Genomic DNA, 16,250 nt, shown 5'->3' with positions numbered 1-16,250 from the left:
GGAAATCATATGGAGATCTTAAACTAAGGTAAACATTCGGGGAGTTTTAAGTTCATGCAACCAAACGTCCTGTGCTTTAGACACAAGCATGTAACAAACACAACTGTTAATATATAATGGCCATTGTTGTAATGATCCCGAAAACAATGAGTATTGTGTCGCACCGATGCGGTATTTATTAAATAGAAGTAACTTTTGTTTCTAAATAACCCCCTAGTGTGACATCATCACACTCTGTTGCATTATGGTGACATCACACACAATATGACATCATCACACATTATGACATCATCACACATTATTACATCAGCGTTTTTTCCACGTAAACTTCTTCCTTGCTTTCCACTGGCCCGGCTTCTTACGTTCCCGTTTACGAGGATCCCGCGTTAACATACCTCCTGGTAAATAAACAACATTAACGCAAGAAAATAAAAATAAGTTACTTGCGTGGTAAATAGTAAGCACGAGTTGGAGGGAACAGAACACCCGTGTTATAACGATTGTCATAGCTACACCCAACCCCCCCACCTCTCCTGAGAACCTCCACGTCATCCTCCCCGATAAAAGCCCTCAACCCTCGTGCCACAGCAAGCCGTATTGCCCCCGCAACCGAAGTGTTTGCGATATCTTGTCGATCGTCAGTCGTCCCGTTAAGTTGGCACCACGTACCAGCGAACCCACCATCCACCTTGGCTACGATATCAAACTTTCCAACCAACCCCAACAATGATAACGGGGCAATCACCATCTCCCTGGGTGAACATCAATCAATGTAACTTTTATTCTGCGTTGCAGCAAATGGCAGTCGTTATAACACGGGTGTTTTGCTTCATTTCATACACCTTGTGCTCGCTTACAAGTTAGCACGTATGTAACTTATTTATCCTCGCATGGCGGGGCAACAACAGTAGTTATAACACGGGTGTTCTGTTTCATACACGTTGTGCCCGCTTACAAGTTACCATTTATGTAACTTTGTGGATGATTGTTTTTATGTATGGCTGACAATTTAGACAACCCATTAGTGACCACTGGGTTGGAACAAATAACACACTAACTCCCACCTTTCAAGAAAGTTATCAAAGAACATTTGCATAGGAACCCCGTTGATGGTAATCCTCCCAACCCCGTTGGCGATCAACTTGACCTCAGCAACCCCCGTTTTCCTCCCACCGACCTCTTCAACATACTTTCGCCCATCATGGTCCGTGTGGATCTGAAACATAACTACATTCATTACACCGATAATGAAGAACATTATTGTTTACATTAATCAGCAATAAACATAATATATAAACCCCGTAATAGCCCTGTTATGACTTTTAGGCACCATGACTCAATTTATTTTATCAATTGCGTTAAAAGTTTATTCAATCAAAGGTATTGATACAACAACTTCAGATATGTTGTTATGACAGCATAACCTCATTATGACATCATACCTGCGCAATATTGGTCATGGCCTTCTGCACAGGAAGTTCATCACGAAACTTCATGATAAAATCTTCGCGATCACGTGCGTGGGATTCTTCAACTAATCTTTCAAGTTGGAGGATAAAACTGCGGAACTAATTATATGGGGGGTTGTTTGGGTGGAACTAATTATATGGGGGTTAGTTTGGAACTTCTGGACAGTCGTTAACATGAAACAATTCTAGATATTTCTTACATTTTCATCGGAAATCGGAATCGACTCCAAAAAGTTTGATTCCAGTTTCGATTTGGAAATCCACTTTGAGGATTGAAGGTTCCTGTTTAAGTAATGAGTATTGTGATGTCATAGTGGATATTATGATGTTATAGATGATAATTACACTGATTCCTCATGTGGGGACTTCCCCATCTTAGTGGCTTTCCTTCGAACATCTTGAAGTTGCAACAAATGGTTGTAGACGTCGTGCATGAGGTCGTAGAATTGTGGGTGGCCGGTGTAAAATAAGGGGTGGTAGGGTCGGCCAGTGGGGTCCGCTTGGGGTTCTGTATGGGGGTGGGGGGTGATGTACGTTGGTGGGTAACCTGGGTCATTCATACTTACTTAACTGGGCGGGGAAGATTTTGTTGGGGTGCTGTTGATGTAATGATGTCATAATTAATATAATGATGTCATAATTATTATGATGATGTCATATTACCTCCATAGTAGGCCTTGTCTTACGATCGGATAAATCGGTAGGGAAAAGATATTTCAAAGCTTCCTGCATAGAAACAACATTAACATGAGTTGGGGTGGTTTACCCATAATGCACCTTGATCTTTCGATCATCGAAGCCCGTCTCATCTTGCCCCATCATGACGGCCAACCTCCGTGTACCGAGCTTGTATTCGACCACTTTCTCTCTGGGGAAACATGGTTAATGAGACCTCATCAATATTAGATACACATGGCCCCGCATACTCAATATAATCTTGCGGGTATTTAATTTGTTTCATCTTCTGCAAGTTTGTGTACGACTTATCCATCCTTAATATTCTTCTCGCATATTCTCGACTGCATGTTGATATCAACCGAGATAAGTTCTAAACATAGAAACATTATAAATATTGTGGGGATTATGACATCACAATACAACCTGTTGCGTAACAATCAGCCTCCGATATTTATTCACCACAGACATCCTAACTCTGTTGAAACAAAATATTTGAAATAATAATTGCATCGAGAATAAAAGGCGGTTATGACATCACAATCATGATTATTTAACACACAATATTCCTCGGATATTATAAATAATTGATTCAAGATTCCGAAGAAAAGTGGTTCGTGAGTTCCGGTCGTGGTTGAGCAGTGAGACATCGTGTGTCAGGTTCGCAAACGATGTCGATAATCGAAGTTTCGTTTGTTCATCTTGCTGGCTGTCAATCACCTGTGGTATGACATCATTAAGGTATGACATCATCAACACATCACACCCACCTGTTGTAGCAACGTAGCAGTGTGTTGAGGTTGATAGCACAGCAGGGAGTAAAATGTTTCACCCGCCGTTCTCACCAACTCAAAGTCGGCAGCGTGGGTGATTAGGGAGTCGAATACCAGCTGTGGGTGAATGGGGGTTGGTGGTAAATGGGGTTGGGGGTGAATGGGGGTTGGGGGGGTGACTAGTCATGCGCTAATACCACTAATTTAACAAAGTAAATTTTATATCTTTGCTGCCTCATAGTGGTACAAATATGATATCTATTGAATATAAATATGATATCTATTGAATATAAATATGATATTGATATCTATGGAATATAAATATGATATCTATTGAATATAAATATGATATCTATTGAATATAAATATGATATTGATATCTATGGAATGCAAATATGATATTTATGGAATACAAATATGATATCTATGGAATGCAAATATGATATCTATTGAATGCAAATATGATATCTATGGAATGCAAATATGATATCTATGAAATGCAAATATGATATCTATGAAATATAAATATGATATCTATGTTACCTTAGTAAAAGATGACACGACATTATGCAACGATGACGGAGCGTCCTTTGTCTTGTAACAATGAGTGGATAAACTCTCGATGGCTTCAAGACATAACTTACAATTATCGCAACCGTAACTGGGGGGGGGGAAGTAAAATAATGTTCATTGAATAATATGGTTGGTTTGTTGGGTTGTGGTGGAAAAGATGAAGAATATTTAAACGAAGACGGATATTGCGACAAAACAACAGTTGTTAAACTATGCATACAGTTAAAAACAATTGATATTTATTTGGAAGAATTGTGGTCGCTACACTCAACTAATGCATGGTAACAATAGAAACAACATTAACCTCTTTAATCCAATTTGCAAAGAATAAACGAAAGACTGAAGCATTTCGTCCGATAACTTCTCGATCTTTTCAGGGTAGATTTCGCACAAGAAGGTTATCAACTTGAAATATTGACTAAAGATGAAACAACATTGTTAAAAACCGGAGTTATTGATCCTTTTTTAAAGCAACTTACAACTATTAGTTAGGAATAAACAAGGGGCGTGAAACATGGAATTTTTGGCCAAATTCTTAATACAAACATTTTTAAATTGAAACGAACCTGCATAGCTCGGGATACAACAGTAGTTGTGAATTCATGTTTGGCAAAATAATTCCAAGTCCGAACAAAACAACGTCCGCTGCCGAAGTTTCCATTGGTTGGGCACCGGGGATGGACCAAGTTTCGTCGGCGTCTGTGATGTCATAATGGGGGCTTGTTACATAATATAAGGTAAATATAAACGCAGCTGGTGTTATCTATTGATGATTTCATTAATTTCACAATTTCCACCAAAGCCATTGGACGCAAGTTACTGGCATGTGAAGGAAGACAAACAACAATTGTTAAAACACGTGTTATTTCTATACAACCTGGTTCGCTGAAATCAATGAAGTCTTTTGACAGGAGGTTGGTTAGAAGTTCGATGATGAGTGTGATGTCATCCTCTGATGATGTCATCGTGTTACCATGGTTACTATATGACTTGAGGAGATTCATCGTCCAATCACATAACAGCGAGCATTGTGTCTATAAGATATTTATGTGGGTGTTATAATGTTTCTATGTTTACAACGAACATATATCATAATACATAATGACATCATAATCCTCGTTCATTAAACACTATGACATCATATACACATCACAATACCGTGTATGACATCACCTGCTTTAAGTAACATATTTGTTTATGAACGACCTCCACATAAAGTTCAAGAATTAGAACGACCAAGCTTTCATTGCCATGGTAGATGTCAATCAACTTCGGACAATCTGGGGTGTGATGTCATAATGAACAATAATTAATTAAGTGAGAAAGAAAAAACTGTTTTGATAAAAATATTGAATTTATTTCAACAATGTTTCGCCGGACATTCGGAAGGTTGCTTTGGTGCAAATAAATTCAAGTTGTTTGTTTTACATTTTGACATTTACATGACAATGGGATCGGCAGCAATAACAGCAGAATGTGGGTGGAATATTTAGGGAGGAAAAGTTAATAAAATGCATCATAACATTACTACCTGGTAGAAAGTTGGTGAGGAACCCAAACAGATAAGTTGTATTGCTTGGCGTGGATGCGGCGGATATTCCTTGCAGCATGGATAAGATAGAAGATAGTTCAAGTATTGTCGATTCTTTATCTTTATGTTGTGTGAAAGTTGGGTGGGTTGTGAGGTTGTGGTAGCGATGGTGGAGGGGTTGGAGGGTCTAACAATATATCATCAACTTTGATTACAACTTTGGACACCAACATATTGAGTTGATTTTTAATAATAATAACTCTATTTTTTTATCATGATTCACGCTAACAATGGCCAGAGCTTTATGTAAAAAGACCGAAAGTAACGGTAAAACAACAGTCGTTAAAACACGCTTTCGAATAAAACATAAATACAAAACTAATTCGATAGAAGGCGTGGCCGTTACACAGACAGTAATGAACAAAATATTGTAATTAACCCCCACCCACCTGCTGCCAGTATTTATCCTTATACTGGTTCATGTTGGCCGACCCAGCGTGCACCAACGCCGTTGATATGTTCTGTTTCACCGACAATGGTAAAGTAGAATACGGGTGAACGTTCTCGCTGATCTTCGAACACAGATCCCAAAACTCAGGGCATTCCACCACTAGGTGACATCTGAGATAAAGGATTGTTTCAAACAATGTATATTGTGATGTCATCAATGTACATTGTGATGTCACAAGCCACCCACCTGTGGTTATTCTGCACCATCATTATAAGAAGTTGCGTTGAATCTTCAAGCACCTTTAACTCCGACCCCCAATGCGATAGTGATGTCATAATCTTGTTTACGAAGTGTTCAACCAACCATTTCGAACCGGGTGAGTCACGCCCGAACGCACGGGTGATGACGGGGCTTAACTGGGGGGAAACATGCAATCATATTCAATGGATGAGATCCTATAGTGAGGTACGGGGCCTTGGATTTAGACCAAAATTGGCCACATTAAAAAAATGCACCAAATTAGGCATTTTCCACCAAAACCAGCGAAATTTTTTAATACAGAAATAATCCAACACAGCACATTTGTAACCAAAACTTGAACCTTGATGCTAACTATCCTTCAGTTACAAAAGGAAACTTTCTGTTGTTAATCGAACATAAGTATCCAACAACATGAACCGCCCACCTCTTTGTAATTGTCCTCGGGGTAAAGTAGATACGTCGCCCCCCAACAACGGAGGAACCATAAGATATCTTGTGCTAACTGTGGACTGAACAAACCAGCCAACCCCCCTCGCAAACATCGGGTTTCAACCTCACTTAATCGGAGAACGGCAGAACTTAACCTGGGGTTGTTTACCATTATAATAGGCAGAACATTAGGGGTGCATTGGGTGACTTGTTACCCCAACTTTTAAACATCATGAAACCTACGGCCATATAAACAATATTAACCTCGCGAAAATATGCAGGAACTACATTTTAGCAATGTCACTTAAGATTTTGTACAAAAATTTGCGCATGCTGGAACACTGTACATGCTGGTGTGTATAAGTCCATTCACCACCACTATATGTGGTACATACACAAACCTGACAACCGGATCCGACGCCTTCTCCCCGCCCGTTATCTCGTTGATTTTGACCTCAGGTGACCCCAACACCTTCATCGTCACCGACTCATCAACCAAATGTTTGGAATCGATTGAATACTTTAATATTTCGGACGGAATTAACGGGGTCTCACCCTCGCACTCGTCGGCTAGGATGTGGCCTGGGGGGTTGGGGGGAATATGCATGTTACTAACATATACGCCATATATGACTGCGTGTATTATGGTTGGTTAGAGTATACACCCCACCCATACAACCCACCCACCTGCCAGCAACACCAGCCAATGTACATCCTCAAACAACACCGATAACATTGGATCACCAACCCCCCCTTGTTGTCCAACGCGTTGTAGTTGTCCGTGCAATCTATTCGTTCGATCCTCTAGCAGTCTATGGTGGTAATATATAACGAATACTATGTTGGTGTATATGGTAACCATACCTAGTTATAAACGGCACACATGTATGCGGGGAGGTACGAGCTAACGAAGCAATCGACATCAACTGACACCCAAACTTCTCCCGATCTTCCTCCTCCAGCTCGTCGATGTCTTCCTCTAGATCTGGGTGGATGGGGGTGGACAATGTATATAATATTAAAATATGTGTTGTTGCTACCAGTCATAACATAATATTAGAATTCGCTTCGGGTAAAAATGAAAAGACAGGACACAACAGTTGTTAAATGAGAAAGAAGCAAGGTCGCTTATAGCTGTCGTCTTTTAATAACAGTACTGATTATGACCCTTCATTAGTTTGTGTCACCTTCATTAGTTTGTGTTCTACTGCCCTCTGGTGCTGAGACATGACACTTGACGTACATTTTCACGATGCTATCGGCACATGGGGTGATATACACCATGGTATCATGAAGGTTCATGCATTCTATCAAGGTGGTCCATGGGTCGAGGATAGTTTCGAACGCTTCCATGTATAAATGGTCGTCTTCGTGTAACTGGGGGGGGGGGTCAATTAGTTAAGATCTAAATATATTGTAATTCACAGGAAATCTCTCTCGAACCCAACATACATTAAACTTGTAGATAATTAAACCCAACAAATATAACAACGAGCAAAACTCCCCAAACCTCTTCTTCCTTGGCTGCTTCCTCACCAAAGTCGATCGTAAACCGAGCGATTCGCTCCAAAAACATCGGGAACAAATTCATCTCGTTTGGGAGCATCGACCATATTTGTAGTTTGTGACATTCAACCAAGTTTCTTACAATGTTTGATATTCCGAGCGCTTCGTGGTGTAGGGGGTGGGTACTGTGATGTAATAGAGGTGGGTACTGTGATGTAATTTTTTACCCTGTTGTTAGAAGTCTCCTTATGTTTTGCAACCATAAGTGTAACTTTTGTAACTATGAGTGAAACTGTATTTTACCAACACCACCAACCAACCCAACGAACCCACCCACCTTGCGTAAACATGGAGGAACCCCTGCAGGTAGTGTGTAAGATACCGAACATTGTCACCCACATCCTTTAACACATCCCCTTCCAGTGAGGCAAGTTGGGACAAACATGATGTTGACGAGTGGCACAAACTTTCATTGGTGCGAACTTTGGAGTGTAGCTGTGAATGGGGGGGTTAGTTTGTGGTGGGCAGGGTGGCACCCAATATTCAAAATACAAACTAGCAATTACAAAAAAATTAAAGGTTAAGGTTTGTTGCTAATGTATATAACATGTTCTTCGGAAGACAAAATGTGAAACTATTAATTTTGTCGGTTATACAACATCAGTAGTTTAGAATCTGTTACAATTACTGAATAATAATGATCATTGATCACAACATATCCAAATAATAGTTAACATTATGACATCACAAACTCACATTAAAGAACAATTGCAGCAACGCGGGGTCGAGTATTTGTTGCTTCCAATGTTGAGGAGGTTGGAAGTTTTGTCGTATCGTGGAATCGGATTCAAGGTACGCTCGTCGCTGCCCTGGGGGTTAAAGGGGTTGAGGGGGTTGTTTGTGGCGTAGCGTAACAACGGTTGTTATAAAACGGGTGTTCTGTTTGATACACCTCGTGCCCGCCAACGATTTACCACAAGGTGTAACTTTGTAAAAACGCTCACAATGGTAGCAGCATCGAGCCTTGAACTGAGGAGCCATGTGCGTCACAACACAGGGTATTCAAACTCACCGATGGTTGGTGAAAACTTCCACGACAATATTTGTTCAGCGATTGAATAAAACTTTTCACACATGGAAGTTTGTAGGTTGGGTGAGGTTGATGTTTGGTGGAGGACTTGGATGGTTAGCTGGAAGATTTGAGGAAGATCCGATTTCTATTGAACATCATATTTATTAAGGTTGGATGTTAACAGTAGCATGCATTGAGTAGTGGCAAGGTTTAGTGGGTGGGTTTCTTACAGAAGACACTAATTGGTAATTGCTCCAGTGGTCACTGATTGTCACCAGACGGTAACCAGGGTCAGATGCTGCCACCATTGTGGACAGAAACATATAAACAACAAACCCCAAACATAGAAACAACAAACCTCAAACTGAGCTTTGCACTTTGCATGTTGCTCCCACGACAAACCGACGTTACTTGATTTATCGGAAGCCGAGAATTCCACGCAGATCGCCGACAATATCGAACACGCGGTGGTTTCCTGGGGTTTACAATCATTATTATTATTTAAAGGTTTAACGACTGTTGTTTTGTTTTGTTTCCTTCACCCTTTTTTTAATTAATATGATGATCATTAACGTATTGGAAGATATAAATACAAAATCACAATCCAAATATAATTCAACGAACCATTGTTTCGTTGTTGGAAGCAACTAGCGCCCCCAAGTGTTGGTAGAATGGATGGCGTTGCGTTGGGTCATGTGACGCAACGCTTGATCGCTTGAGCATGACAGCGAATATATTGGACAACAAACCCCTCACGTATCCTGTGATTCTGTGGAGGAGAACCAGCATTTTTATAATGTTATTGTTGGTTCAACGGGGGTAACTGATTGGGCCTCTCTATTTTATCTAAAATTTGATGAATTAAAAAGGATGACTAGTTTTTAATTTAGAAAAAAAATGTCAAGAAAGTTGGAGGTTAGGATGAAAACACATTTCAAATTCTGCTCCTGTTCGTTTTGGTTGAGCCACTGGGTGTTATACCAATGTATGACATCATAATTACCCGGGTCGTTGGGTGAGGAAGTTAAGAATGAATTGTTGCACCGACAATCGGGTTGAATCATCCATTGTCTCCCAGTCACGGATTACTGATTCCTTCATCGTGGCTGCAGCGTGGTATTGAACGGATGGGGAGGAACTTTTGTCTGGAAGATGGGTGTTGTTATATTGGTGGCAACAGTCGTTATAACACAGGTGTTCTGTTTCATACACCTCGTGTATGCTTACAACTGTTACAAGTTACCATGTATATAACTTTGTGGGTGATTGTTTTTATGCCTGATAATTTAGACAACCCATCAGTGACCACTGGGTTGGAGCAATTGCAGTTATGTGTCTTGCCCAAGAACACATACACCAATAGTGGCAGCATCAAGCCCTGAACTCACACCCACTAATCCAGAGGAGAGCGCTAACCACTGTCCCATGATGCAATGGTATATTCTCTTTTACCCTACCCAACCCAACCCCCCCAACCCAACCCAACCCACCTAATATCTCCCAACAAACATTGAACGAAACTTTAGATCTTCGGAACGAAAGCAGAAACTCCTCGGCTTCCCTCCTCTGCTCGGGAGAAACAAGGTTAGGTGGCGCCAAAGATGCATGAGTCGCTGCTTCCAACTTTTCGACCAGGTCCGATGACATCACAATATATTATTATGACAAAACAAAAACAATGGCTGCATATATAAACCACACTTTCAAAGAAAAATGTTTTTTAATTGCCAACATGAACACTTCTGCATTTTACGTCATTGTTTTACTACGTCATAGCTCATGTATCTACGTCATACCTACATCACTATTCATCTTATTTTATAAAACACAAACTTTTTTAAAATTCTTGAAAGATTTGTTTTGGTTGTCGACATGTTGATGCTAAGACCGGATGAGCGGAAGGTTTCTACGGTTTCGTTTATAGAAATCAACTAAACTTAAGCTATTATGACGTCACTACGCGATAACAATCGATAAAACGACAGCAGTAGTGATGCAAATGATATTATGACGTAAAGCATTTGTTGATGACGTAGTATCCTGCATCACTACTATGTTGTTTGATGACGTCATCATTGCTTGGGGCATTTGGGGTGGGGGAGGTGGTGACGTCATGGGGTTCGTAATACCTGTGACGGCATAAACGTTATGATGGTTAGACAGAGTTGCAGTGGTAACTATGTATTCTAGTTACCGCTCCTCACCCCGTAATATACCGCTCACTTCATTATTTTTTCTCTTGGAATACGATAGCGAAGATCAAATTAATTAAAACAACGAAGAGAAAGTATTAGCAGCAAAACGACAGTCGTTAAAACACGCTATGGTCGTTAAAACACGCTATAAAAACTACCTGAATAAAAATGTGAAATATAAACGTGTTTGCTGAACCAACAATAACGTATAGTAGGGTGGGGGGAGGCAAGAAATCTTTAGCACATAATATTTAACTATCCGGATTGTGTTTTAAACAACTAACAACGGTTTATGGGAGTCTTACGGTTTTATAATTCTTTTAATGTTTGTTGTTTACTACCAAATGGGACGAAAAAATGGAACAAAAATATGTCCCACCTTCCCCCATACTACTATATAAATATAGAACAGCCTTAATTATATTTAAACGTTTTGTTTAAAGCTATCAAGCACTCTACAGCGGACATGAGGTACCTGCAGCGTTGAGCAAATCCTCAAGGATATTGTTTTGCGCCTGAAACATAGATTATTCGGGAAGTTTATTACAAGAATGTATACCAATTAACATTATTGCGTCATAGACTCACCATAGCTCCTCCAATCAGCAGCAAGATCAATAATACGCATTGTGATGTCATAATTATTCAACAAAATCAAGAAGATTCGAAATTCGACCGTTTCGCAACCGATATTTGGACAATTTGAGAAGCTTTGAGTTTTGTGGCTCCATGGGCACTCGAGTTAAACCAACATAAGACGCCCACTAAACTTGTTGGGATGAAGTTGTTTTCACAGCGAAGAATATTCGATACAATGTGAAGTGTTATGTCATAGTTGCCTTGGTGATGTCACAATCTGTAACTTCTGATTGTAACTCCATTTGTGTTGAATACAATGCGAATCTGTGGCCTTGAATTGTAACTTTAGGAGCGGTGGTGTTGCCATAGCAGCGATGAATCCAACATGGGTGAATCCGTGGGTTTCATTGGATGATATTCTTTATATAACCTTGGTGTGGTTGGTGTCGGTCGAATACAAGGCGGGCGTCCTCATATTTGTTCCCTTGCATTTGCTCCGTTATGTTTGGTCAACGTTGGTCAGTAATGCATGAAGATGGTTGCTGTTGAAACAACTGGTGGTGAACCAACCGCATTATGAGAGAAAGCGGTTTGTATCTTGTATTGTCCGGGCTCTTGGTTAAGTTTGCTTCCTTACTACGATTGCAGTAACATGGTTGATGAGATGGCAAGTAACAACATCGCCCAGTTGCTACGTATCTGCTGCTGGGTGCGACCTTTTACGATGATCCTGGATTAGAAGCCACTTGGGTGAGGAACATCTTATAAAAGTCAAGCGGGAAATAAACCTTATTATATACAGCATAAAAAGGGTTATATACCGGTCATATACAACATAATGCACATCCAGGTTCGGCTGGTAGAGACTTCATCAATAAAGCATTGGTGAACACGCAGCGGCTTTTATGGGGACAACGTTCAACACCCACCTCATCAACAGTACCGATATAACATGATATTTGAACCACCTTTCCACACCATGGCATGGGTGCTTTAACAGGGTTGGTGTGTAGCTCCATCTAGCGACGAACAATATGCGTCACCTAAGCCAAGTAACGTTAGCAGTATTGCACATTATTGGGGAATACGCAAATCCCCGAATTGATGAGTCATCACTAACTGATGGGTATTCCCCTTATCAAAGAAAATATTTGCAAAGATGTTTTATTAAAAATTGAAATTAACAATTTACCAATCACAAACATTGTGTTTTAAACACAGGAACTTTGGATTTAAAATAGAAAAGAAATAAAATAAGTTACAAAATTTGATAAAAACACTGAACACTTAGTACACATGGTTAGTTTAAATAAATAAATGAAGATTGGTTTGACCAGGTGATTATATACAAGCACCAATGATGAAGGTGTCGCAGAAGCATTCCAATGGAAACATTGCCCAATTTAACACGATAACCAGACTAAGAACAACATATATATAAATAATACAAGTTGTATCGATAATCAACACACATCATCATTCAATCCCTTTGGCGAGTAAGTCTTCCTTCACCCTCTGTAGATACCCAGCGTCAGGGTAGCCATGCGCCCCCGTGTGGTGAGTTTTATGATGGATATCATTCCACACGATGGAGTCATCGAGCCCTGTAGTCAACGAACGACCAACAACGAACACCAACCCGGCAACAAATGCTTGGCTCAATAACCCCAACACATGACGTCCGTCCTCGTTATCGGGGAGATACGCCACCCTGTTTGTGCCGTGGTATGTCTTCCCTGGATGTGGATGTTGTGCTCCTTGTGTACCATCAGGAATGTTGTATACGATACGGATGGTGTTGCAACCCTCGTACCCCGGCAACGATGTCTTCTTTATCATATGCATCATAGTAGCCCCTTCCAATACAACTCCTTGTGGCTTTCCCACACATGTGTTACAACATGGGCACACAGGTTTAACAGCCAACGCTCTATTAATGCAAGCTTCATGGAACTTATGGTTGCAATTCAAAACCACCGAGTTACCATCTTCGGTGTCTTGGCAAATCACACATTCTGCTGACTCAGTATTTCCATTCACATCTATTTGTGACGTCGGCACTTTGTTCTTTACTTTTTCCTCAATTGAGTTGACCCTGGCCCTTCCTTCAGTGGTCTCTGTCGGTTTTCGAGTTTCTGTTTTACCTTCTTTTCCTTTTTTAGCAACCTTTCTAGTTGTTGTTGCATCATCGGCCACATCACGCCGTGGATTGGAAGCCACACCATTCACTGTGTTCGATGCCACACCATGCGGCTTCATGTGGCGTTGTTCTTTAGCTGCCATGCCATGTGGCTCTTCCGACACCACGCTATATTTTTCACTTGATGCCACGCCACTCGGCTTCAACGAAGCCATACCGCCCTGTTCCTCCAATACCACTCCATGCTTCGGGATCGATGTCGCACCATGCTGTACATTAGATACCACATCATGTGCTGTTTTGGATGCCATGCTCCGTGGCTCCTCTGCCACCACTCCATGGCCTTGGATCGATGCCACGGAACCAACAGCAACCTTTGAGGCCGTGAAACTAGCGAAATATTTTCGCATATCGTCGACCGTGTAATTATCGAGTGCAACCAACCGTATCATCTTGACGGTTGGATGACCACCCGTCTTGACCTGATATTTTAACACAGCTTCACAAAACTTATCCACGAACACATCCAGTGGGCCACCATATATACCAGTAGACACAGGAGGTAAGGAGACAGATGCCAACTTTTGTTCTTCACAAACTTTAAACACGTTCTCCAACCCCTGCAACAATAAAGATGCATTTTCTTCATATATATGATCAGTTATTCCGTACCACATAGGGCCTAACATATGTAACACACGTTTGCATTTAAGTTTTCCACAAGCTTTAGTAGAAACCACCTCCCCGGGCGTTAAAGGTCGATCTTTGCGCGCCTTCATCATCTTCTTACATTCATCCCCGAAGCTGTAACCCCCCGCATCATATATAGCCCCAGTAACTCCCCCACCATACTGCAGTTGATCATTTGCAGCGTTCACGATAGCATCGGTACGTTGCTCTGCTATGTTTCCCGTCCCAACAGACACAACGAACCCGTTGTATTTATTTCTGAACCTCTCATTATAGAATATCGAGTCTGCATCAAGTTTTTTGTTCGTTTTTAACAAAATCGCAGCAAGTTTAGCCTTAGCATCGACCACTGACCTCCCATGAGGCGCAGCGATCGAAATTCTCTCAAACTTTTCCGAGACTCGAATTATAACATTCGGAAAATCTTTCTTCGTTGCTTTTACAGCTTTATTTATTTCCGATTCCCGCAAATCTTGGAGTTGAGTTGTTGACAAATCAATTGTTGCGCGATCCATGAACCTCATCCTACGTTCGTAAATCGATTGGAAGTAAGAAACAAAATCCATCAAATTATTCTTATTTTTCTCACTGAAAGTTACATTTATGATGTCATAATCCCCATCTAATTGCTCTTCCTTCACAATTACTTTGTACTGTCGCAACATGGCTTTGTATTCCTCACCCATAGCAACAAGTGAATACACATCTGCATCAACCATTCGACTTTCAACAAATTCCTCGTTCTTTAAATTCTTGGTATTCTTATGCCCCCCCTTTGACCCCCCATTAACCCCCCACCCTCCCCCATTGCTTGCATAAAGCCGCACCAGAAACTCACGAGCTTTACAAACACTTTGCCAACTTCCCGTGATTCGTGAATTCTTTGCATCGACATCGACACCAAGTTCAACCAAATAATTAATATCGGTTTTCGACAAAATAATTTCCCGGTCCAATTTTGCCCGCACCTCCACAAATATTGATTCATATCTTTGAGCCATTCTAATGCATGTTGTGACAAACGGTTGTTTTACAACAGCCTGAATGAAACAAAAATAAATGTTGAATCATTAATTTAATAATTTGAATATCATTAAAAATCTTTATTCGATTTTTAATAGATTTTCGCTACTGTATTTGAAGAGAAATCAAAGAAAACGAATTGCTTGTAACAAATTCCCGCTGTACAACAACTATGGACAAGAACACCCATATTTAAATAATCGATCAAATACTGAACAACTAAAAACGACTGTCGCTTTGCTGTTAATTCCTTTCTCTTCGTTGTTTTTTTAATAACATGTCCTACGTTATCGTATTCAAGGAGAAAAAAGCTACTTTGGAAGGCTGTAACAAACGTATTTTACACAACTATTAAACCACCCCGGGTCAGATTGTTTACCAAAGTTACAGCAACAAATATTTTACTTGAGGAACTTAACCAACAGCGACACCTTGCAACCACCATAAACTTTATGTCAAAGTCACAAGGTGCGCAACAGAGCAAATGTCTAAATAGAAACAATATGAAAACAATAATAATAAAGTGATTTTATCAAAACATTATATTATTGTATTTAAAAAATATTACTTTATTGTTTAAAAAATTGTTATTCTTTATTACAATTTACCACCCCTTTCATATGCAAAAGCATAACTTGCTCACGCCACCTTGCGGATGTCATTTTTTACACATTACTAACGCATAGTGGCAGAACAGAGTTTTAGAAGTAGGGAAAGATTGTTAACCAGTTGATTTGTTAAAAACAAATATTAAAACAAACTTTTAACATTAATAACTAAACAAAGAATAATTAAAATGTTAAGAAAACTCAAATTAATAAAGTTTAAGCCAATTAAGGTTTGTTTTTTTTTCGCAAGACTTTAACAAAACATTTAATTAAAC

The 16,250-nt window shown here is 40.1% G+C and overlaps 3 protein-coding genes across 3 annotated transcripts; all 3 read right to left on the bottom strand.

The window, feature by feature from the left end:
- Positions 1 to 112: 112 nt before the first annotated feature.
- On the bottom strand, positions 113 to 2,712 carry LOC149727422 (small ribosomal subunit protein uS9m-like). Its single transcript, XM_089889655.1, has 11 exons — positions 2,571 to 2,712; positions 2,396 to 2,517; positions 2,247 to 2,337; positions 2,133 to 2,195; positions 2,036 to 2,066; positions 1,815 to 1,977; positions 1,670 to 1,751; positions 1,443 to 1,568; positions 1,065 to 1,216; positions 529 to 752; positions 113 to 398 (listed from the first exon to the last, which is right to left on the bottom strand). Exons 1-11 carry the CDS (start codon positions 2,655 to 2,657, stop codon positions 307 to 309), a joined length of 1,233 nt encoding a protein of 410 aa, XP_089745781.1. The 5' UTR covers positions 2,658 to 2,712; the 3' UTR covers positions 113 to 306.
- On the bottom strand, positions 2,622 to 11,639 carry LOC149727421 (exportin-4-like). The gene is made up of 25 exons (XM_089889595.1): positions 11,524 to 11,639; positions 11,411 to 11,450; positions 10,231 to 10,869; positions 9,744 to 9,885; positions 9,365 to 9,509; positions 9,099 to 9,215; positions 8,741 to 8,885; positions 8,425 to 8,537; positions 8,006 to 8,163; positions 7,673 to 7,853; positions 7,350 to 7,539; positions 7,027 to 7,147; positions 6,850 to 6,974; positions 6,564 to 6,744; positions 6,158 to 6,317; positions 5,719 to 5,888; positions 5,471 to 5,642; positions 5,022 to 5,208; positions 4,664 to 4,770; positions 4,368 to 4,524; positions 4,057 to 4,189; positions 3,795 to 3,908; positions 3,461 to 3,578; positions 2,915 to 3,034; positions 2,622 to 2,864 (listed from the first exon to the last, which is right to left on the bottom strand). The coding sequence occupies exons 3-25, from the start codon at positions 10,385 to 10,387 to the stop codon at positions 2,694 to 2,696; spliced, it is 3,384 nt and encodes a 1,127-aa protein (XP_089745721.1). The 5' UTR covers positions 10,388 to 10,869; positions 11,411 to 11,450; positions 11,524 to 11,639; the 3' UTR covers positions 2,622 to 2,693.
- A 1,023-nt stretch (positions 11,640 to 12,662) lies between these two features.
- LOC149727420 (uncharacterized) lies at positions 12,663 to 15,755 on the bottom strand. The gene has a single exon (XM_089889615.1). It carries the CDS (start codon positions 15,343 to 15,345, stop codon positions 12,991 to 12,993), a length of 2,355 nt encoding a protein of 784 aa, XP_089745741.1. The 5' UTR covers positions 15,346 to 15,755; the 3' UTR covers positions 12,663 to 12,990.
- Positions 15,756 to 16,250: the final 495 nt, after the last annotated feature.

This window comes from Ciona robusta, chromosome 12, assembly GCF_009617815.1.
Source record: "Ciona robusta chromosome 12, ASM961781v2".
Lineage (NCBI taxonomy): Eukaryota > Metazoa > Chordata > Ascidiacea > Phlebobranchia > Cionidae > Ciona > Ciona robusta.
The sequence above is the reverse complement of the archived record's forward strand: the minus strand, read 5'-3'. Positions and strand labels throughout refer to the sequence as shown.